Source organism: Cajanus cajan, chromosome 3, assembly GCF_000230855.2.
Source record: "Cajanus cajan strain Asha chromosome 3, NIPB_CcT2T_4, whole genome shotgun sequence".
NCBI classification, from domain to species: Eukaryota; Viridiplantae; Streptophyta; class Magnoliopsida; order Fabales; family Fabaceae; genus Cajanus; species Cajanus cajan.
The window spans coordinates 34,473,766-34,497,649 of NC_138519.1; the positions used below are offsets into that span (position 1 = coordinate 34,473,766).

The window sequence follows — 23,884 nt, forward strand, 5'->3', positions numbered from 1 at the left end:
GTGACTTTTACTAAGTATTACACCGCTCAATAACTTTATATTAAATGTAAATTTGGTAAATCCAACTGTTAGATTGAAAATTCATATCTCTCATAGATTATATATACAAAACTCTATATTAATCCAAGATGATTTGATACTTCATTTTTATAAAATAAAATTGATGTAATATATTCATTTCAAAATACACTAAAATATAAACACTTTGATTACCTTCATGTTGTTCAATTTTAACAAAATTTGATATACACTTATAAAGTGATATGAACTTTCAATTTAACGGTTGGATTTACAAAATTCACATTTAATATAAAGTTATTGAGCGTCATAATACTTAGTGAAAGTTACACCGGTATATATATATATATATAGGGACGGATGCACGTTTGGAATAGTGGGGCACTTGCCCCCACTACTATTTGACATATACATAATTTTTTATCTAAAAAATAATATATTTAAAAAAAATTATATTCTAATAAAATAAAATATAGATTCTAAAAAAAATATTTATTTATTTGATATCTGTCAAATTTTTGAAAGAAATTAATTCTCATGTGATAAAAAAAATTTCTTAATAATGAATTAATTTTTAAAAAATTTTAATTATAATATATATATATATTGATATATATATATATATATGTCTTAATATTCACATATATAATGTAATATATTAAATAATTTTTTGATAAAATAAAATTTGTCCATGCATGTTTATCTTTTGTGTTTTTTATTTATTGTATACGTTGATTGAAAAAAATCAAAATAGTAAAGTTGTATATATTAATTAAAAAAATCAAAATAAGAAAAATCTGAAGATTTATGTTCCATTTAGAATTGTTATTATAAGATATATTTTAAAATAATTTATCATCTAAAAATATATATTAGATATTAAAAACAAATTTATATCATAAATAAATTAAACTGGATTTTTATAAAATTTAACATATTTATTTTTATATTTTTAATAGTGTTATAAAGATGGAATTTAAAATACAATTTATAAAATTTAACATTGTAAATTATTCAATAATATGTGATCTGATAACTCAAAAATTAAGTTATAAAATGATAATTATATTTATTTATATACTCTAACACATCTTACATACAAGATAAATTCATAAGTTTGTTGAAAGATAAATTTATATTCTAGTCACGATTTTAAAATTATATAAAGAAAAAAAAATCGTGTACCTCATGTTAAAGGAAGTATATATAAAATTGTTAATAAAATATAAGTTTATTAAGATAATATATATAATACTTAAAAAAAATTAATTTTAATAAAAAAAATTATCTTGTAGATTGCGACGGTTTATAGTAAATCGTCGCAATGCTGAAAATTTTGCGACGGTTTATGACTAACTGTCGCAATGTTAAAAAAAATTTGCAACGGTTTATGACTAACTGTCGCAATCTTCAACAAATTTTGTGACGGTTTACGATAAACCGTCGCAATGTTGAACAATTTTGCGACGGTTTTTGAAAAACTGTCGTGTGAAGGGTCGCAATATCAAAGCGACGACGGTTTCTAAATAACCGTCGCAATTTATCATTTTCCTTATAGTGACTCAGGGTTCTTCTTGGAAAAGACATTTCCCTTATCCAAAATTTAATGCATGTCGCACGTCTCACCATACAAGGACTACAACGGGCGCCATGTCGTAATAATAATAATAATAATAATGCAAACAAAAAAAAAACTCTTTGCCTAAAAAATCTCTATATATTCCTCTGCACTCAGTATCCTACTTCACATGCCTTAAACTCTCAAGACTTCAAAATCCTTTCTGAATCCCAACACTCTATTCTCTTCCAAATGTTCCTCACCCACTACAATGGATGCACAAGTGGAAAACGCTACACCGATGATCATCCCTGCTGAAATGCGCAAGGCCATCAACTGTGCCTACACCTTCTCCACGAAGGTAAAGCTAGTGATGTATCTGGAGAATCACTTCAACTTAAGCCAGATGAACAAATGGGGAATAACCATCTACGAGGATTTGGCCAACTATCGAATCCTAGGGTATTTCAACATTAAGGAGTCACAAAGGAGGCCACAGCATGAGATGGGTGAAGAAGTGAAAACAATTGTTCTGGAGTCCGTGTTAAAGAAGCAAAAGAGGAATGAGTGTTGGCAAAGAAGTTGTGAAGATAGAGGGAGCCAAACAACACACTGAGGAATACGATGAGCAGGAGAAGAAACTGAATAGGTTGAAGCATGAGGGCAAAGCCAAAACGACAAACTTAACCAGCTGTCTACATCAGCCTTCATTTCCTCTACCAAGAATTCATCCTGACATCCTTAAACTTCATTCCTAAAATTATAGGTCATATTCGCTCTTTCTAAGCGTCTGACCCCACTACAAGTGGTCATTAGAATCGATGTATAAATACATATATAATGTTGTTTGCCCCCTTTAAATTCCTTCCTTCTATGTCTGAACCTAAAGAGTAATATGATTTTATTGAGACATACAACAAGTTTAGAGCAGACTAAGACAGGAAGTTGAATCGTCTATTCAACCTGATGATGTCACAACCTTCCAAAGATCTACTTCCGTCTCTATGACCACCTTAGGGGAGTTAGAATAATAGGGATAACCATGTTAAAAGGAAATTCTTTTTACTATGTAAATTATTCATGGTGTACATATTTCTAAGTTAGGTCAATAATATATATATATATATATATATATATATATATATACATTTTCTTATCTAGAATTATTGGTTGACGTATGAAATAATCTGCTCAATGCTATTCTGGACATGATAACTCTTCTGGTATCAGACTATTTCTAGAAACTTATCCATTCCGTCTGAATGATCACAATAAGAAATATAGTATAACAAGGATAATCATAATAGAGAAAAAGAGTTTCTTTTGATTAAATAGACTATCCATGTTGTACATATTTTTGATTCAGATCAATGAATATTTTTTTTTTAAAAAAAAACTTCTTGTTTGATGTATGAATTGATCTGCTCATGATTATAGTTCTCTGACTCTCTAAGCATCTCACTTAATTTTTATGGTGTCTAATTACCCTCAGAAACTCATCTATCCTGATGACTACAAAGGGAGAAGATTATTAGATGTATTCTGTATCTACGTGATTGAATAAATTCTTCTTCTAGTTAAATATCTTTTCTATTCAATACACACTTTTATGAACGCTTGTAGTTTAACTCATTCTAATTGAACCAAAGTATACATGTATTATTCAAAGTTATTGTCTTAGTAACTGGAATGCTCTGATCAATGTCTTGATATCTATGTTATGATCGATATTATGATGAATATTCTTGCGTGGAATCTTGATTGTTATATTACTTATCCTGGAATAAAGGTATTCTTAAAAATTCTCACTCTGCTATGATATAAATCCCGGTATCTATTTCTTTTTTATGATTACAAAGGGGGAGAAATATAAAAGAATTAATCAAATATGTTACAAAAATCAAAGCATCTTAAGAGACAATCTAGTAAAAGAGAGAGCACAAACTTAGGGGGAGAGGTGCAATGAATTGACAATAACATATGAGCTTGCTGTGACATATGAATACCTCTGATTTAGTTTATCTGAAACCATTTGATCAATTATATTTGTCATCATCAAAAAGGGGGAGATTGTTAAGTCAGACGAAGCAATTCCCAATAAGGATTTGAATGAGACAAATATAATGCATATTGTTATTCCTAACAAATGTGTTAGTGTTTCAGATAAACATAAGTACATGCAAGATGAAGAGTTCAAACGAAATCAGGTCCAACACAAAAAGGAAAATAATGAAGCCTCAGATAATACAAGACCACAGAGGATGGAAAAATCTAAATCAAAGCATCCTAGATGAAGATAAAAGTCTGCACAGTTGACTAGACGAAAGAAAAATTCAAAATCTATCTTTTGAACAAAGACTCAAATATACAGACGAAAATGAAGAATGTTGAATTGTGTCTGAAGTCTACTAAATCACAACGAGAAGCACTGCTTATCATCCATACTCTCAGAAAAACACATGAATTCATAAAAAATAGGAGAAGAGAGAAGAGAAAAATGGACTAACGCTTATCCACAAGTCAAGTTGCATGTGTAAGAATAAGTACACCTACTTTTTAAAGAAAGACAACGCCTCTGCAACTACAATGCCAGGAAAGTACAAAGATTTCTAGGTCAAGATTAAAGCCATACATAGAAGTAAACAAATGGTACAAAATACTTCGTGTAACGCAGATTCAGCGAGCAAAAATTTAATGCAAGATCAAATACATTAAATACAAGATCTACAAAGCCTGGACGTACTAAAATCAAAAAATGGTCGGTCAAGCAACAAGATTAAATCTAATAAAAAATAAAAGAATATTCAACAAACACTGGACAAGGCCTACTACAGGTCAAAACCTTGAAGCATCAGATGAAAGGCTAAAACATGGCTAAATCTGGAACAAGACAAAGATGGGTTAAATATCAGATAAAACCAGATGGCCAACTCTGATAAAAGAACAATCAAGGCAAGACACATCTTGAGAAACAAACTAATCAAGCTTACTAAATAGATAAAGTATAATATGTGCACCAGACATATATGAGTCTAATATCAGACAAAGGTGTGTGAAGGACAACCTCCAGTGCAACATAAGGAATCAGACGAAGCATGTGTCAAAAACCAAAAGAAAGTCAACAACATATAAGACGAAGGACAAAACAAACTGAAAGACATGTCAGACAAAGAACAAAGTCTGTCCATCTGTGACGTTGACTAGATCAAAAAAAAGTCAAAGCATTAAACTCAAATGCTCAGATGAAAATCACAGATTGAGATGTATAAGACTAACAGACGCAGACGAAGATTTCCACGAAAGCACTTAAAGAATTAAGTCCCAAAGTACAAATTAAGGCATCGTCTACAATCACCTAAATGCTCTCAACATGAGAGCATGATGAAAGAAGAAGAAGAAAAGCACGCAAAAGCAAAAGCATGCATTTGTCAAAAAAAGTACATAACTTTTTTACATAACGACAACACTCTATAGCTACGTGACTGAAAAAGGACAAAAAAGTTCTTAGGTCTCTGCTAAATTCAGACACAATTGCTAACAAGACAAAAAAGACTTCACACAATATCTATAACAGGAAGCAACATTTAATACGAGATCTCAAGCATTAAATGAGAAAATCAAACTAGTCATGAATGACTATATCTGCTTCAACGGACACTTGCAACGGGCGAATTCTACAGGTCAATATATATATCACTACCTCAAACCTTGAAAGGTTGGCTTTTGACTTTTCATTCTTAACAAAAGTGATATCAAGCCCACGAAGCAATGAAACCAGAGATAAAGCTTCTAGAGTCAAATATACATTGATGTAATTATCTTTGTAGACTAAGGAGTTCCAAGTATGCATCTTAGGAACATGAACCTTAGTGAGTGTACTCAACCTATGTATCTTCTCTATGAGAGTAACCCACACACTCAAACTAAACCTGTCTAGTTAATATATGTAAAGCCTGAAGAGGCTATGGAAAAAATACTTGTAAAGCCTGGAGAGGCTTGTCAAAGAATACTCACTGCGAGCCAGAAGTGGCTGAGTAAAGAATACTAGCATCGATGAGTGAAGTTGACGGGCCAAGAGTTGGTTGATAATACTCACTGAGAGCCAGAAGTGGCTGATTAAAGAATACTAACGCTAATGGTGAAGTTAGCGGGCCAGGAGTTGGTCGAGAATACTCACTAGGAGCCAAAAGTGGCTGATCAAAGAATACTAGCATCAGCAAGTGAAGTTGACGAACCAGGAGTGATTGAGAATACTTAGACCAGGAGTGGTCATGACATGGGTGGTCTAAAATACTCACTGTTAGCCTGAAGATGCTGATTAAAGAATACTAGGACCAATGAGTGAAGTTGGCTGACCAGGAGTGGTCGTGACCTGGGTGGTGTATAATACTGACTGCGAGCTTGAAGAGACTGAACAAATAATACTTGTATTATGTTGAATATCTAGTGAAACCTTTCATTTGAAGGAGACTGGACGTAGCTTAGTTTGAGTGAACCAGTATAAAATACTTGCACTATACTTTAATGTTTTCAGACCCACTTTTATTTGAATGATTTAATTTACTGAAAACTTTGTCTAATGCTTATTGTCTAGCAAAACTATCTTTAGACGAAAACCACACTTATTCAATTTGCTATTTGAAAGAACAATTTTTGCTTAAGAAACATTTCCCTTAAGCAGATGATAAATTCCCAGACGCAAAAGTATTTTGTTGAACGAATCCTGGGCAGTTCCAGTTTATCATTCACTAATATTATTTTACTAGACGAAAAAGAGCCTTCTTGAATTTATATTTAAAATTCCTTTGTTCACATACACACACATATTCAACTCCCCCTTCTATGTGTTTTTCATCTAACTTCAATTTAATCTAGGTAGCTACTTATCATTATTTCCTTCTAAACTGAGTGTAGTAGAGTAGTGTCAACATAGAGCAGTTGAGACTGGTGCAAAGCAGTCATTTTTAGTACGTTTTCTGTGATATCCAGGATTTTGCTTTTTGTTTTTTCATAGATATTTTATCTTTTTCCTCTTTAATGTGCTTCGAGAGTTTCAATAGTCCTTTTTGTTCAATCTGCTAAAAAAAATACATTAAATGAAGTTCAATGTTAATCTTATATAATAGTTGTTCATTTAATGTCATCAGACGGACTATATGTTTCATCTAAATTCTTTCACCTTACAAATGATATGTATTTTCTTCACATTTTGTCTAATATGTTTTATCTTTGAAGAATGCTAACTTTTGCTTAAAGAAAATCTTTTGTTTGTCATTATTAAAACATAAAAGATCATATGTTATCTTAAAATAAGATTTTTTATTTAACATACTCACTATAGAGTTGACTCTTAAAACCCCTCCAACACTGACCAACATAACTAACATATTTATTCATCAACTAGTCAACATTGGAAATGTCATAAGTGAGTTGCATATATAACCATTTAGTTAGTAAACGTCCAATATATAATGTTTCATACCATGTTAGTCTACCATATCTAGTTCTTGACACTCTCAGAGACATGCTTCAAACTCTCATAAGTAATGGAATCCTTGCTCCTCCTAGTTAAGGTTACAAAGTCGTGAAACCGTTGCTTATGCATCCCAATAGCAATCCCTTTTTCCATGTCAATGTCAAAGTACTTAAACTCCCTTTTTATTTTGGCTAGTAGTCATGTCTTTCAATGTAAAAGGTTGCCTAACCCTCTTCTTGTTAGGTTGACTCAACTAACTATGCTCTACATCTTCTGAATGAGATGAAGGACGAGAAGAATGAGGAGGAGGAGAAGGATGAGAAGTATCATTTATTATAGCTATAGGTTTGTAAAAAAGAAAAGCAAACATGTAATAACAACAAATGATTATACATTAATTATGTGACCATTATATTCAATCTCAATATTATTTAATTAATATAACACTTTGAGATAACTAAGCATATAAATATGCTTAGTTAAACCCATATATAAAATAAACAATATAATATAGTAAACATATAATTACAAATATCAAGACAACAAAAATTAAATTATTAATAATTAAAATATTATTAATTATTACTAACTTATAATGTAATTCATTTAATTATTAATAACTTACAATTAATTTTTTATTTAAAATACTAAATAAGCACCCAAAGTCCAAACTAGCTCCAAACTAGCAACTCAAACCAAACCCAAACTAGCAAACCAAACCACCACCAACTATATAAGCACCCAAACCCCAAACCAATATCCCAAACTAGCAAACCAAGCCAACACCCAAACCAAATCACTATCAACTAAATAAGCACTCAAACCCCCAAACCAAATCCAAACTAGCAAACCAAACTAGCACCAAAACCAACACCTAAGTACCAAAATATGCACCAAATCAGCACCCAAACAAACCCTAAACCAACACTCAAACATCATTTAATAATCATTCAAAATAATCTAACTTTAACTGCTCAAAAAAGAGAAAAACAAGAGGAGAACAAATTTGAGAGTAGGGTAGTCTAAGAGCAAGGTAATGACTGAATGAAGAAGCTCGAATGGAGGAAGTGGTTGAACAAATGTAAAAGCAAAGAAGATGATTCACGTTATCCGAACACAAACTCTAAAAACCATGCAAGTGAAGGAGAAAACTATTCGAAGCTTGGAGCATGTAGAGAACGAAGAAGAACGTCATTGGACTCGAAGGTACAAGTCCCCTTGGTTGTAGGAGCATTTTGCTTGCAATGGTCATCGAAGTTGCCTAAAGAATGTGCATAAAGGAGTTGTAGGAACAGTTGTCGCTTTGTCGCCAAAGAGAAAGAAGAAGAATAAAGAGCGTGAATGGATTCACAACCTCTTGTGGCCTAATAACAAGACATTCTATGGTCGGTAACTATTTACTCGTCATAGAATGTGAACTTTTTATGACAGATAAGTCAACGCCTGTCATAGAATGGTTAGAGCAAAAAATTGACTAATACATTCTATAAAGAGTGTTGACTTACTTGTCATAAAATGTTTTGACCTATTTACAAGTATGTTATTGCATCACTTTTTAGGTTGCGTGGTTGACACCTAACATAAAAAGTGCGTAAAAAAATGTTTATTTTACACTAGTAACATAAAAAGTCTCTACTACATTAGAATACTACATTCTTAGAAATGTTACTATTAGAAATCACATTCTTAAGAATATTACTATTAGGATTTTTTTAGAATATTTAAAAATTTGTTTGATAAGATTCACTAATAAGAAAAAAGGCTTTTAAATTAAAATCGATTATTTATTCAATTTTTAAAGAATCAATTTTGTAAGTTCTGGATTTTTAAAATAGATTAAAAACCAATTTTTAATTAAAAGTCTATCTTTTAAAACTAATTATTACATAATCAATTTTAAAAGTGATAATTTTTTATATATAAATAACATGTCTTTTTGGGATGATCCAAAACCAAAAACCTTCAGATTACATTTACAAGGTAGTTCATTTACAGATTAAGTCAAATCGATAATGAATATCAATGCAGCAAGCTATCTACATATTTTATGCAATAGACACATGTTACAAACTATATAATAATCTCTAAATAAGTCAAGTAAACATACTAAAATAATGTAATACAACATAAACTACAAAACATGTTACAAACTAATAATCCTAAGTCTTGGTATATCTCCGTATATGACGAGTGGAGTAGCCGAACATGTTAGTTAGCTTTACAAAATTAGTTTCACACTAGCCTATTTTATAACTACATACAAAATCGAATATTTTGCAAACTAATTTTAAAGGTGATTACCCTAATTACAAAAATGTCACCATCTTACCTTTAAAATTGGTTCTCTTATAACCAATTTTAAAAGACTAATTTTTTAGCTATGTTTTTCACTAGTGGTTATAACTTTCTTGAAATATTTTTAAATTTTAAATTAATTAAAGCAAAAAATGAGTTGAAGTTGAATAAGTAAGTTAAAATATAATTTCTCATGAAAATATAACTTTTTCATCTTCCACCATGAAAATAAAAATGAAGTAACTATTTTCTGTTAATAAATAATACTTGAGAATATTTTTAAAAAAAATTATAAAAAAAATATATAAATATCATATTCTCAAATTCATGTTTCAGATAATAAATCTTTAATTGTGAAAGAAATACACTCTTGTGGCCATGATTCCGCATGTAAGGACCACAAGATAGGAGAGGTAGAGATTTTTGAGGAGTACATCATTTTGGAACCTTCGATGTTGAGAATGGGAAAATTAGGGCTAATGGGTCATTATCATCTATTGGTACGTTATTAGCAATGTTGCTTACCATGTCATTTTTGGTCTTTCATACCGTCCCTTTTGCCTTTGCATCGGTTTCACCGTTTCAGGATTTTATTATCGATCAGTACTATATAAAATTTATAATAAATAAATATTTTCAAAATTTTAGATTACATTTTAGATTTATAATAAAATATTTAAATTATTATATATAAGATTATTTTTTGTTACTTATATATTTTAAAATATAAAAATTTAATTTAGATAAAAATGCAGACAAAATGAGATAAATTGATGATAAATATATTTAGAGAATTTCCATGATACCTTCATCATTTTCTATTTTAATAGTGAAATTGGTACATGTATTATATGAAATATTAATAAACATCTACAGATCTTGTTTAAAATTGAACTATTGTCTATTGTGCTTCATAGAAGTGTATCCACGAATTTTATCGAAAAACAGAGATAAACAAACGAAAACGCAACAAATGAGGTACCAACTTCATATTGAGAAGATTTACAAATTTTGTTTACTATCAATGATTTCGAGGAACCTGTTGTTGGGACGACATGAGAGGTTGCGAAGAATACTAATGGAGATAGAAAAATGAAATGCTAGTGAATGAACAACTCACTTCCTATTAGGTACACAAGTTTGGATTATTACCCAAATAGTTTTGGAAACACAACCTTGATGGTTGTTTCAAGGTGTGCATGGTGATTTTGAAATTTCAAAAAATACATTATGAGAATCAAATAATATATTTTGAAAAATAAACAAACATTTTATTAAAAAATTGCAAGTCTGATATTGGAAAAAATCCAATTCCCACATCGATTAGAAATAAAATAATTAAATAATATATAAGTAAAGAGTAATCCTCATTTTATAAACTGGTTTTATAGGATTAAATTAAGTTTAAATTCACTATTCTAAGATAGTATCAGAACTATTCTAGATTATTCAAAAGGGTCACTTATCATTAAAATAACATATATTAACCATTCATAAAAAATAACAACTAGTATCGAAATCCCTTAAACAAACATGATTTCGAAATAATTCACAAATATTTATTAAGAAAATAAATCTGTTAGAAAAGTATTAGATCACTCAAGTGTGATATAGTTATTGATCAGTGATAAATATTTATTAAGAAAAATATAACTTATTTTATGATAGAACAACATCATTGTATACACGTGTTTACGGTGAAACTCGTTTTATAGATTCTTTTTATTCGGACTAGCACGATACACATTTCAATTTAGGTATGTTTCATTTTGAGATATTTGAAGTACCACGAGATGGAGCAGAAAGATTTAAAAGCTACTTGTTTCTAAATATTCATCAACGATTAACAAGTAATAATATTCATGAAAGTAAATCCTTAAATAAACAGCATGAACGATAGATACATTTGCAATACAGATCATGATTCACTTGCATAATTAACAGGAATTACAATGCCAGAATGCTAGAACTACATAATCAAAAGAAATAAGAAGAACGAACTACACTAATACTACTCCTAAAAAGAAAACGGAAAAATGGCCGAGAAGGAATCATATCCAAAAATAATTTCGTGCACGAAAGCCATATGCGTAGGCAAAGAGTGCTTGAGAGTATAGTTTTAGTATGAGTTTTCCGACCCCTGTGAAGGTACGTAGCTCCTGTATTTATAGAGCCAATCAAGAACGGTTAATTTCATGCATGTACGCCACTAGGGGATAACCGCTATCCACTATGCTTGTTACGTGACTCTAAATTGTAACTTCCCATAACCGTTCGCCTCACGCTTCAACTTTACTCGATTCGACCCTTAATAGCCACCTTAGTGCGCCTTAACTGTTAAGATCCCTTTAATAACAACTCTTTACCATTTCAAGTTACTATTACATTTTCGAGTTACTATCGAGACCGCGTTCTAGCTTCTCTTCAATGAACAACAGATAAACTTTTGAGCACTCCTTTGTTCAATTTAATTAATTCTATTCGAACACATTCACGTGTGAACAAATAAGGCTCTCAATATGGTAGGTGTTGACCTTTATCTTTTGTTTCGAGTGGTTTTCACACCCTTTTCGAGTCACATGGTTTCGAGTGACCTTAACAAATGCCCCCCTAGGAATTCAGTCTTGATGAGCCCATTGCGATGAAAGATTTGAATTCCTATCGAACATTATTTTCGATGTTTCTTGGCCTTCTCGACTAGTGAAGCATTCATTTCCCTTCGATGAAAACCTACTCTGGTCCGTATTTAATGCAAATGACCGTTTTGATATGATATTGATGGCTCTGACGGCGCGTGCCTGCTTTTCCCCACAAATCTTACCTGTCCCAGATTTTTTGGCGGCCGTTTCTGTCATTTGATCTGAAATTTAAATTAATTTATGGGCCTGTTTTACTTCAGGCCCGTTAAAAGTCTTTTTACCCTAAAGTGAAAACAAATTTCACTACTTTTTTCCTTCGCGCCCAAGTCTCTTTGCTTCACTCTCTGCTTCTTGGCTTTTCTTTTCCGGCGGTCTTGCACACTCTCTTTCTGCACCATCTTTCCTTTCAGTCATTACTATCATCTCCGGTATGGCCTCTTCTGCTGCATCCACTTCTGCCGCTGTAGCTTCCACAGTGTCTCCTACCACTGCATCTGCATCTTCTCCTATCCTAGCCACTGCAACATCTCCTAACATGGCCACTACCACTATGACCACCATGGTCGCTGCGACTTCAACTCAGGCGGGTTCAACCCAGGCGGGTTGTTTGTTGATGGCTGATGCCCAAATTTGTAAGGTTCCAGATGGGAACGACACCTTCATCCCTATTCCAGGCATGGAGGAAGAAAGCCTCAAAATTTTTAATTCCCAGGTACTTCTTCCCTTCTCTCTTGAGAATGGTAATATGCATGCTTTTCTAGGGCCATTTGTTGGTCAAAACAAGAAAAAATTTGGTAATACTCTATTACCTGAGGACTCGTCCACTCTACCCTTTATTCATTCACCAGAAATAGATCTTTCTTTACTTAAAGATACTACCAAGAATTTTAGGGCCTTTCCCCCCACCAAAGATAGGCATCTACAATGGTTACTTCGTGTGGAAAATGCAATGAGTTCTTCATGGGTCGAAACTGGTATATTCGAATTCATTCATCTTGCAAAATTTGACTTACATTTGTTCGACCCCCAAATTCTCCTTTCTGCAATTTTCTTCTGGAATAGAGAGACGCAAGCTTTCGAGTTTCCTTGTGGGTTCGTTTGCACTACCTTATTGGATATCGCGGCAATAACTGGTTTAACCCCTTTAGGAGATAGGTTTTACCCTGATGTCTTCGAGGAAGAAATTTCGATCAAAGAGCTTTCCATCACATGGGATAAGAAGACATATCTAGCTTTCATTAACGCACATGTAGGGCAACCTGGGACCCCCGTTTCGACTTCTGAACATATTGCCTTTTTACTGTACTGGTTATCTACCTGCGTTTTTTGTACCCCCTCTCTTCAAGTGCCAAAATATTATTATACTCTAGCTCAGGCCTTACATTTAAAAAAGAAAATTTGTTTAAGCAAACTTTTGTTGGCATCCCTATATACATGCCTCGATGAAGCCTCAGAAAGTCTATTTCGCGAATCTGGTCCTCGGAATCTTTCTGGTCCATTATGGTTACTTCAACTGTGGCGAAATGCTATCTTCCAGAAAAAGCTTTCCCTTACTTCAACCTTTACTCCCTCTTGTGAACTTGAAGGTGCTCGCTTGACCACTTTGACCCCTCGAAAGCGCTCAGTGGATAATTTTGCAATATATATAGACGCTATTCTTAGTTTCAAAGACTTTAATGAGGATTTAGCTCCTTTTATTTGTCCTGCTTTGCCAGGCCCATCTTGGCTTCGACAGAATAACCAGGTTGGCAATATGACTTCAGATTCGACTAAGATCTGGTTTGGATTTTTATCTTGGGACGTAATCATTTCTGGTATGAGGCAAAAAGATGTTAAACTTTATCCTTACCAACCTCAAATGTTTGCTCGTCAGTTCGGTCTCTGTCAAATGAAGCCTCTTCCCTTTTGACGGAAAGAAAGTATCGATGCTGATATTTCTGTCGAAACTGGGAATTATGAGGAGGTCCTAGAGTTTATTTTGCGTCCCGACAAAGAACTTAAACTCACCCCATGCAGTTTTTCACCCTCCTTCTTAGTTTGCAGATGCTACCTTCGATGGTGGTATCAGTATTATGTAGATAAACTTCTCTCTTTTGATGCTTTTTTGAAGAAGCTGATCAATTCTCCTCTTTCTTCTTCGCAGGGCCCCAAACAATCAGGTACTTTCAAGAACCGAAATATTATTTATCAATTCGAGCAATTCTTTAAAGTATGTTATCGACCTGACAACATTAGTCGAACCATCTTCGATGCATCTGTCTCTCTATCGAAAATGGTACAGAGGAACATCCGCTCAAAAAAGGTAATCAATCCTTGAGGGAAAACTGATTTCGAAAAATTTTGCCCTAAAAATATACCTCCTCTTCCAAATGCTCTTTTTGGTTTAGCTAAATATTTGTCTTATCCCCCTTGGGTAAAAAAACTCGACCCATTTTACCTCGAGCATAAAACGGTTCCTGTAAAGAATCGAGTTACTTATGTGAAATGTTCCCTGTATGATTTTCCTCGAAGAAGATGGTGGCCACTATGTTTCATCGTACTTATCTCATCTCTTTGCTATGTTGTGTTATACAACTGCCATTTCTCAGCATGTTCCATAGCACGATGAGCAAAATCCCGATTGGGAGAGTGATGATAATGATGATGCAAAGGGATCATCATTACAAGGTCGAAAAAGAAAGACTGTTGCTGACAAGGTTTCTTTACATTCTAAGGTACAATTCTTTTCGACTTTGCCCTTTAATCTGACTTCTAGCATTTATTTCACTACCTTTTCTGGTTCTTACATTGTAGAGTATTGAAACCTTGAAAAAACAAAAGGTACAAAAGGTTCTTAAAAAGAATTTGTCTTCCAATTTTAGGTCTCAACCACAAAAAAACAGGATAAAGGCAAGGGAAAGTTAGTAATTCCTCTTTCCAAGAAACCTCAGAAGCCCTCTGGTGAGAAACTTCTTCAAGATGCAATGAAGTCATTTCCCAAGGTACTTTTGATTTGATTTTCGATTACATTTCCTCACATTTCCTTCTTTCTTATACTTTCCTAAGATACTTGTTCATAATAGGGTACTGAAATCATCCACATTGATTCTTCTCGAGAAATGTCGAGAGATCTTCCTCCCGTCACTGGGGCATCTCCACAGGTTCCCCTTTGCTCTTTCCTAGTTTCTTATCATTTTGTTCGAGAAATGTTTTTTAAAAAAAACCATTTTCTTATGATCTCATCACTGGTTTGTAGTTGGTCACGTCCCAGTTGAATGTTACTGAAATAAATTCGATTGTGGCCTCGATTAGATTCCTCCTCAAGTCGAAGAGGACAAGGTTCCCTAGTCGGAACCTTTGGTGAATGTGGAGACTTTGCAAGAGTCTGCCCAAGGTGAAGATTCTTTCGCGCTCCAACCCCCCTTGAATCCAAACAAGGGTATATTTCCTTTAACTCCACACCTTTATCGTGACTCTTAACGGAACTATCTCATAGCTATTTTCTCTTTTTGTGCAGATTCGACTGAGTCTCCTAGGCCTTTCACGACTTCCCCCTCGACTCAAGGAGGTGCTATCTCTTCTATCCAAGGCCTTTCATCAATTCTTTCCCCAGACTTAGACTTGATGAGCTTCTTTAACGACGAGGATGAGGATATTAACAGTATCGAGGTGCTGGACAACTGGACAAGTGGTCCATCCGGATCTGGGCAGGAAAAAGAAAGGGTTGTCGAGCAAGTGTTTGAGACACCATCTTAGCAACCTTTGCTCGAATCTTTCCGATCGAAAGCATACGTAGAAGATCTTGATCAAGCCTTTCTTGTTCCCGAATTTAAGACAGAGGTGGAGCAGATGGTCGAAGACCTGTTGTCTTATTCGGATCTTCCTCCTGAGGTCCATTCTGAGTTGCAGGAATTTATCAAACCCTTTAGTCTCGCATGGGATCTTCGAGCTCAATGGTCTACTGCATTCCAAGAAGTAGACCAGGTTGAGATCGAGAATGAGGGAGACCGTGCCAAGCTTGAGAACCTCCGTCATGAATTAATTTCTATCAAGAAATCAACGGAAGACATGATTTCCGCTTTGCAAAAATTGCAAAAAGAGGAGGGAGATATCGAAAGAACTATCGAGGCTTTGCAACATGAATTGGATAAAACTCGCTCGAAGAAAGATGCTGTAAAAGTTCAAAGCCAAGAAATCAAGCAACGTCAAATAGGTCTTAAGGAGGAAGGCAAGGTCATATCTTCCAAGCTTGCGAAGGCCTTGGAACAAAAGAAGCATCTAGAGGCTCAGTGCTCTTCTCGAAGGCAGAATTTGGACAAGGCCTATCGAGCTTATAAAGATTTCAAGTCTAAGTTTTGTAATCATTGAATTTCTGAACATTTTCAATTTTCTCTTTTGTTTGTATTTATCGAACATCTTGTTATTTAGTTCTTTTATGAAAGCACTTCAAGTATTTCCCATTCATTATTTTGCTTACATTCGAACTCACCTCTTTAATAACGTATGCATTTTTTGAATATACTTGTTCGATTACAAAGGGGCCTTCCCAATTGTAAGACCACTTCCCTAGGTATCGAGATTTCTGATCCATGGGAAGGATCACCTTTAACATTAAGTCCCCAACTCGAAATCGTTGTGCTTTGACTTTCTTATTGTATGATTTCTCGACTCTTTCTTTTTGTTGAACAAGACTCTATAACGCTATTAACCTTTCTTCGTCTAAAGATATTAATTCATCATACATTAAGTTCCAATAATCCCCAATAGGCAAATCATTTTGTTTTTGCACGTGAATTGATTGCAAATTAATATCTAAAGGCAGAATGGCGTCATGCCCATATACCAGTTTATAAGGAGTATTCTTCGTGGCATCTCTGGGGGAATTCCTATATGCCCATAAAATTTGAACAAGTGTTTCATGCCAGTTTTGAGGCTTACCCGAAATTTGCCTTTTAATTAAACTGATAATAAGCTTATTAGCAGCCTCTACTTGTCCATTTGCTTGTGCGTAATATGGTGTTGAAGTTATCAACTTAATTCCTCGCGATTCAGCATATCGAGCAACTTTCCGACCCGTAAATATTGTGCCTTGATCAGTAGTGATTGTTTGAGGAATCCCAAACCTTGTAATAATATGATCTTCGACAAAATCAATTATGTCTTTTTTGCTCGACTTCTTTTAAAGGAATAGCTTCAACCCATTTTTTAAAGTAGTCTATGGAAACCAATATATACTTATGATTTTTCGAGGAAGGTGGATGAATTTGCCTATTATATCAATTGCCCAACCTCGAAATGGCCAAGGCTTAATGATCGAATGCAATTCACTTGCTGGTACCCTTTGTATTGGCCCATGTCTTTGGCATTCTTCACAACTTTTTGCAAATTCAATGCAATATTTAATCATGGTTGGCCAATACAAACCTTTCCTCGACAAAGTCCACTTCATCTTTTCTCCTGCTTGATGTGCACCACAAATACCTTCATGTACTTCTGCCATAGCTATATAAGTTTCATGATTTCCAAGGCATTTGAATAAAACTCCATCGAAACCTCTTTTATATAATTCATTATTTAGCAAGACATAATTGAGAGCTTGGAGTTTAATTTTTCTCTCGACCTTCAAATTAGGATTTTGCAAATATTCGACCAATTTGCTTCTCCAATCTTGTTGACTCGAAGAACCAACACTTAGAATCTTTAGATGGCTTATCAATTCCTTTTCTGTATGAATCATACACTCAAGACATTCTTTACTTACTTTATACCCTGATGCCATCTGGGCCAATTCATTTGCGATGGTATTCGAGTCTCGAGGAATATGTTGTAACTCAACCTCGTCAAATGCGTTTAACAGTTGTACAGCTCAAGATTTGAGTTCGACTAGTTTTCATTCAAACATTTATATTCCTCAGTTAGTTGTTTAATAACAAGTTGTGAATCTCCTCGAATTATTACATTCTTAGCACCTAACTCTTTAAGGATCTCGAGTCCAGTAATGATTGCTTGATATTCAGTTTCATTATTCGAGTATCCTCTATCTGTTTTAAATGATATCTTAGTAGGAATCCCTTCAGGTGAAATAATTAATAACCCTATCCCAGTGCCTAATTCATATTTCGAGCCATCGAAAAATAATTCCCAAGGCTTGGTGGTTAAGTAATTAATTTCCTCAGTTTCTTTCGAGTGATCTGCAAGAAAGTCTGCAATTACTTGCCCCTTAGTTGATTTTAACAGCTCGAAAGTTAAAGAATATTCAGTTAACGCAAGTGCCCATTTGCCGACTCGAGAATGTAAGACAGGTTTACACAACATATACTTAATCACATTACTTCGACAAAATATTACAACATCACGAGGCCTAATATAGTACTTCAACTTTGTACAAGCAACATAAAGACTTAAACATAATTTCTCTAAAGGAGTATATCTAATTTCTGCTCCTACTAACATTCGACTTAAATAATAAATGACTCTCTCGATGTCATTATCATCATCTTGCGCCAGCATGCCCGCAATAGTCGAATCGCTAGCTGAAATTTACAACTTTAGTTGCTTCCATTTAGAGAGTGGTGCAAGCACTGGAGGATGAGCCAAAAAAACTTTGATTTCATCGAACGCTTTCTGCTGCTCTTCATTCCATCGAAATTCTTGCTTCTTTTTTAAACGTAAAAGAGGAGAAAATACTTTAGTTTTACCAGACAAGTTCGATATAAATCTTCTCAGAAAGTTTACTTTACCTAGGAGAGATTGAAGTTCCTTCTTGTTCGATGGAGGTTTAGTCTCCATGATAGCTTTCGTCTTGTTTCGATTTACTTCAATTCCTTTCTGGTGTATGACAAACACCAGAAATTCTCCAGCTGTAACACCAAAAGCACATTTTAGTGGATTCATTTTCAAACCAAGTTTTCTCATTCTCTCGAAAGATAATTTTAAATGGCTTAGGTGATCCTCTTTTTGTTTCGACCCAACAGTTATATCATCAATATATACTTGTACAAACTTACCAATTAAATCATGGAATATTAAATTCATTGCCCTCTGATAAGTGGCACCTACGGTTTTTAGTCCAAATGGCATCATCGCCCATTCATAGACGCCTAAAGCACCTGGACATCGAAAAACAGTTTTCGATACATCATTAGCTGCAATATAAATTTGGTTATATCCAGAATAACCATCAAGTAAACTCATAATTTCATTACCTGCAACAGCGTCTATCATAGTTTCAGCAATGGGCATAGGATATTCATCTTTGGGAGTTGCTGCATTAAGATCTCGAAAGTCGATGCATACTCTGAGTTTTCCATTCTTTTTATAACAGGCACGACATTCGATATCCACTCAGCATATCTTGAAGTTCTGATGAACTTCGCTTTCAATAATCTCTCAATTTCTTCCTTGATTTTCTCGATTACTTCAGGAGCGAATCTTCGAGGGCTTTGCTTCACAGGTTTCTTTCCTGGGATCATAGGTAGCCTATGCTCTACCAATTCTCGATCTAATCCTGGCATTTCATTGTAATCCCAAGCAAAGCAGTCTTTATATTCATGCAAAACTCGAATTATTTCCTCCTTCAACTCCCCTTGCAAGAACTTGCTAATATAAGTTACCTTTTTATTTTTGACAGTTCCCAAGTTAATTTCCTCATGTGGATCTTGAGATTCTAACTTATGTTCTCCCTTGGTTGCTCTTTCGAATCCCAACGGTGAATCATCGAAAATACAGTCTAACTTGGGTTCTAGCTCTTGCTCTTTTCATTCTTTAAAGTTTTCGACCTCCTGGTCCATATCAGTTTCTATTTTTTCTTCTGTTTGTTTCGAGATGACCTGGTCCCTTCATTTTTTCTCTATTTTTTCTTTTTCTTCCTTCTTTTCGACTTCGAAGTCCATATCTTCCTTCTTTTGTTTTTGTTTTTCTCCCTTCTTTTTGACCTCGAAATCTGTTCCCTCTTTCTTTTTTTGTTTTTCTTCGGCCAAAGAGGTCGTGCTATCTTCATCATCCTCAACTTCATTTTTATGAACCTCCTTGTCTTGTCTTTCCTCGGCCATGTTGGCCGTTCAATCGGCCATGTAGGCCGATATTCGAGCTAAGAAGCTCGAATAAGGATCTCCATCCTTCATTCTTCGATTGGAGCCGAATCCTTTTCGGCTCGAATTATAAAACCTTTCTTCACATCCTAACAGAAAGTTTTCTTCACTCCTTCTTCCACATCCATCACTCCAGAATTGTAGGCATCGAAAGGCTTGGTCTTTGTAAATGCTGTCAATTGTTGATCAGTAAAATACATACCAACTTCATACGTTTTCTGGTCAGCCTCGAGAACCTCCAACCCCTCATCATCGTTCCAGAAGAAGATTTTTTGATGCACCGTGGAAGGGACAACACCTACCCCATGAATCCATTCGCGTCCCAATAACACATTGAAGTTAGCCTTCGAGGGGGTTACTACGAACATGGTAGTCCTTTTTACACTCCCAATCTGCACATCAAGCAGAATCATTCCTTCAGGATGTGAAGACTTTCCCGCATAGTCCGAAATCAATATATTATGAGGCTTTAGATCGACCATGGACTTTCCAAACCACTTCAGCATTGTCCTGGGCAAGATGTTCACAGCTGCACCTCCATCGACCAACACTTTATTTACTTTGTGACCTTCAATCATCAAGGTCAGTAATAGAGGTTTAAGGTGTCCCTTCATCTCTTCGGTGGGGGAATCGAAAACAGCTGAATTGAACTTTGGGATAACCCTCGAGATTTGATTAACCCACACGATCTTGGACTCGTAATTCGGATCATCGAAAAAGTCTTCCCGATGAATATCCTCTTGCTCATTAACAGATTCCATTGCTCCCGCATACTCGGAAGGAAGAATGGAAACTATCCCACAGATGTCCTCTAAGGAATCATCAAAACCACTCTCGAAACAATCAGTGATCAAGTCTTCATCGTCTTCGATGAACTTTCGAGAGGATTCCCCTTTTTGAGGTACAGGAATCGAAAACCGGTTTCCTCGAAACCCATCAAATGTAGCCTTTCTCATCCTTTGATGTCTCCTCGACTGAGTTTTGGTTAAGTTATTGAAGGGCTGTCGAAAACCGCGCCCATAACTTCCAATTGGGAATTTACCAGAACCTGCAGCCATATTCGAGAATTTCCCAGGATTTCCATGTACTGGGTTCCCAGCATAAGTTATCACTTGCTTTCCTCGACCCATTCCACCAACCACAGGCCTTGGTGGTGCATTCCATTTTCCAACGGGAACGTTTGCATTTGGCACAAAAGTGTTGCCGAATCTCGACGAGTTGTACATTTCCATCTTTCCTACTGGAGCATTATATTGAGGCATGTGAACCTGCCTCATAGTTAACCCAGCACTTGATCCAGCATTAAGCTTGGGTTTTTCTCGAAGTTTTTTAGCCTTGTATCTCCTCATCATATCGGATTCTTCAAAGGCTTTAGCAGCAGCTCTATCGAAGAAAGCACTGCATCAGGGACACAACATAACTTCCCTATCAGCCTCTTTCTTTTTTTACAAGAACTCGACTAAGCTATCTCCCTCTTTTGGATAAATAGGCTCCTGTTCCTTAGCAAAATCTTCCATTAATTCCTCGAGCTTCTCATCAGAAATGGGTTCAATGTTCTCATCGTCCTCGACAGCAACGTCCACCATATTGATCCCCATCGAAACTGGTTCCACATATCCAGTGTGAGCAGCGAATGGATCGGTGTCAACTTTCATATCTTTCTCTTTGAAAGCAAGGCAACCATCAATAATCGCCTTTTCGATCAAATTCCTGAAACGCACACAGTTGTTAGTCCAATGACCATACAGATTATGATACTTACAAAATTTCTTCCCTTTTCTATGCTCGAATGGTGGAATTTTATGATTTTCTGGGAGTACAATTTGTTTATCTTTTAATAAGATATCGAATATTTTTTTTGCCTTACTCACGTCAAAACTATATCTCTTAGTCGAATTTCCTTCTACAATATGTCCTGGTTTTAACATTTGACACTGGTAAGTAGGACCAGGACGCAATTCCGCCAAGTTTATCTCAAAATCTTCACTCGAAATCTCATAGTTAGGATCATCACTGAATTCAGAATTTTCTAAATAAGCCATTTTTCCCTTTCGAACAAATTTATCAAATTTTCTTAATCTTTCTTTTTCTAGCTTGATTTGTTCGATCCTTCTTACCTTTTCGGCTAACTGGGCCATATCTCTCAACTGTTCATTTACTAATTTTTTACGTATCGAGAAATCTAACCCTGTTGCTGCAATCCTAACTAATTCATGTTCAGGTATATTAGTATAACATCGAGATTTTAATTTCTTGAACCTATTTAAATAGTCATCTAAAGTTTCATGGCTTTGTCTCTTAATGTTCATTAGATCGACTATACTAACTTTCGTTTCTTCTCTGAAGAAATGTTCATGGAAACTACCTTCTAACTGAATCCAAGTGTGTATCGAATTAGGGGGCAAGGTTGTGAACCATGTAAAAGTGTGCTTAGTCAACGAACTTGGAAAATATTTCATCTTTAAATATTCATTATTTGCTAAATCCCCACATTCGACTACATACCTAGCTATATGTTCGACCGTAGACTCAGTTAATTCTCCCGCAAATTTTGAAAACTTGGGGACTTTTGTTCCTCTAGGTAGTTCTACTTGAGTTACATAATCTGGGAAGGCTGACACAAAATAAGGACGTTCATTTCGACCTACATCGAATCCATGTCTGTTTAATATCCTTTCTACTATTTGATCTATATTGTCATTAGGATTCCTATTAGGTCGACCTACGTTTTGTCGAAAAATCCCATTCCCATCTAGATTATCCATTTCATTCAGATTTGCACTCATGGCTCTCGAGGGTGGTCCCTCACCTAGTTTATCTCCTATTTTGTTTATCAATTCATATAGAGGAGTCATAATATTGTGCATCTGGGTTGACAACAAATTGACCATGTCATGATTACTATGGTCCATCTGTTGTCGAAGAGCCATCATGGCTTGATTACTAATACCAGTAGGGATGTAACTACCCTGTCGAATCAGGGAACCTTCCTGACTCGTTCCTACGTGTTGATATGGGTCTTGCATAACAAAACCCAAGCCATTTGGTCCAGGATTATATCCCTGTGGGGATACGTGCATTTGTGGATTAGGACCTAAGAAAGGTATTGGCATTTCGACCTGTACTGGTTGGGTATTTCGCCAATTGTGTGGCATACCCCAGGGATATTCCCTAGTGACGTTTACTAGTTCCTGAGTGACATTTGTTTGCCTAGCTGTATTTTCAAGTAACACAGGGGAAGTTGCTGCCCCCCTGGTCACATTGGTCACATTATCGGGGTTAGGGTTTGCTTGTTCTACATCTACGTGATTATTATTGTTCGTGTTTGTTTCTCTCTGATTATTAGATGTAGATATGGTTATTCCACTCCTAAGTCTCATGCAACATGCATACCTAAAACTAGTCCAATTATGTTTGACTTAAACGGGTCCCACCGGGCGTGCCAATTTGTTTACGGTGAAACTCGTTTTATGGATTCTTTTTATTCGGACTAGCACGACACACGTTTCAATTTAGGTATGTTTCGTTTTGAGATATTTGAAGTACCACGAGATGGAGCAGAAAGATTTAAAAGCTACTTGTTTCTAAATATTCATCAACGATTAACAAGTAATAATATTTATGAAAGTAAATCCTTAAATAAACAACATGAACGATAGATACATTTGCAATACAGATCATGGTTCACTTGCATAATTAATAGAAATTACAATGCCAGAATGCTAGAACTACGTAATCAAAAGAAATAAGAAGAACGAACTACACTAATACTACTCCTAAAAAGAAAACGGAAAAATGGCCGAGAAGGAATCATACCCAAAAACAATTC

At 34.8% G+C, this 23,884-nt stretch overlaps 1 protein-coding gene across 1 annotated transcript; it reads right to left on the bottom strand.

The window, feature by feature from the left end:
• Positions 1–16,658: 16,658 nt before the first annotated feature.
• Positions 16,659–17,465, bottom strand: LOC145956260 (uncharacterized). Its single transcript, XM_083071831.1, has 2 exons — positions 17,390–17,465; positions 16,659–17,053 (listed from the first exon to the last, which is right to left on the bottom strand). Exons 1-2 carry the CDS (start codon positions 17,463–17,465, stop codon positions 16,659–16,661), a joined length of 471 nt encoding a protein of 156 aa, XP_082927957.1.
• Between the last annotated feature and the right edge of the window lie 6,419 nt (positions 17,466–23,884).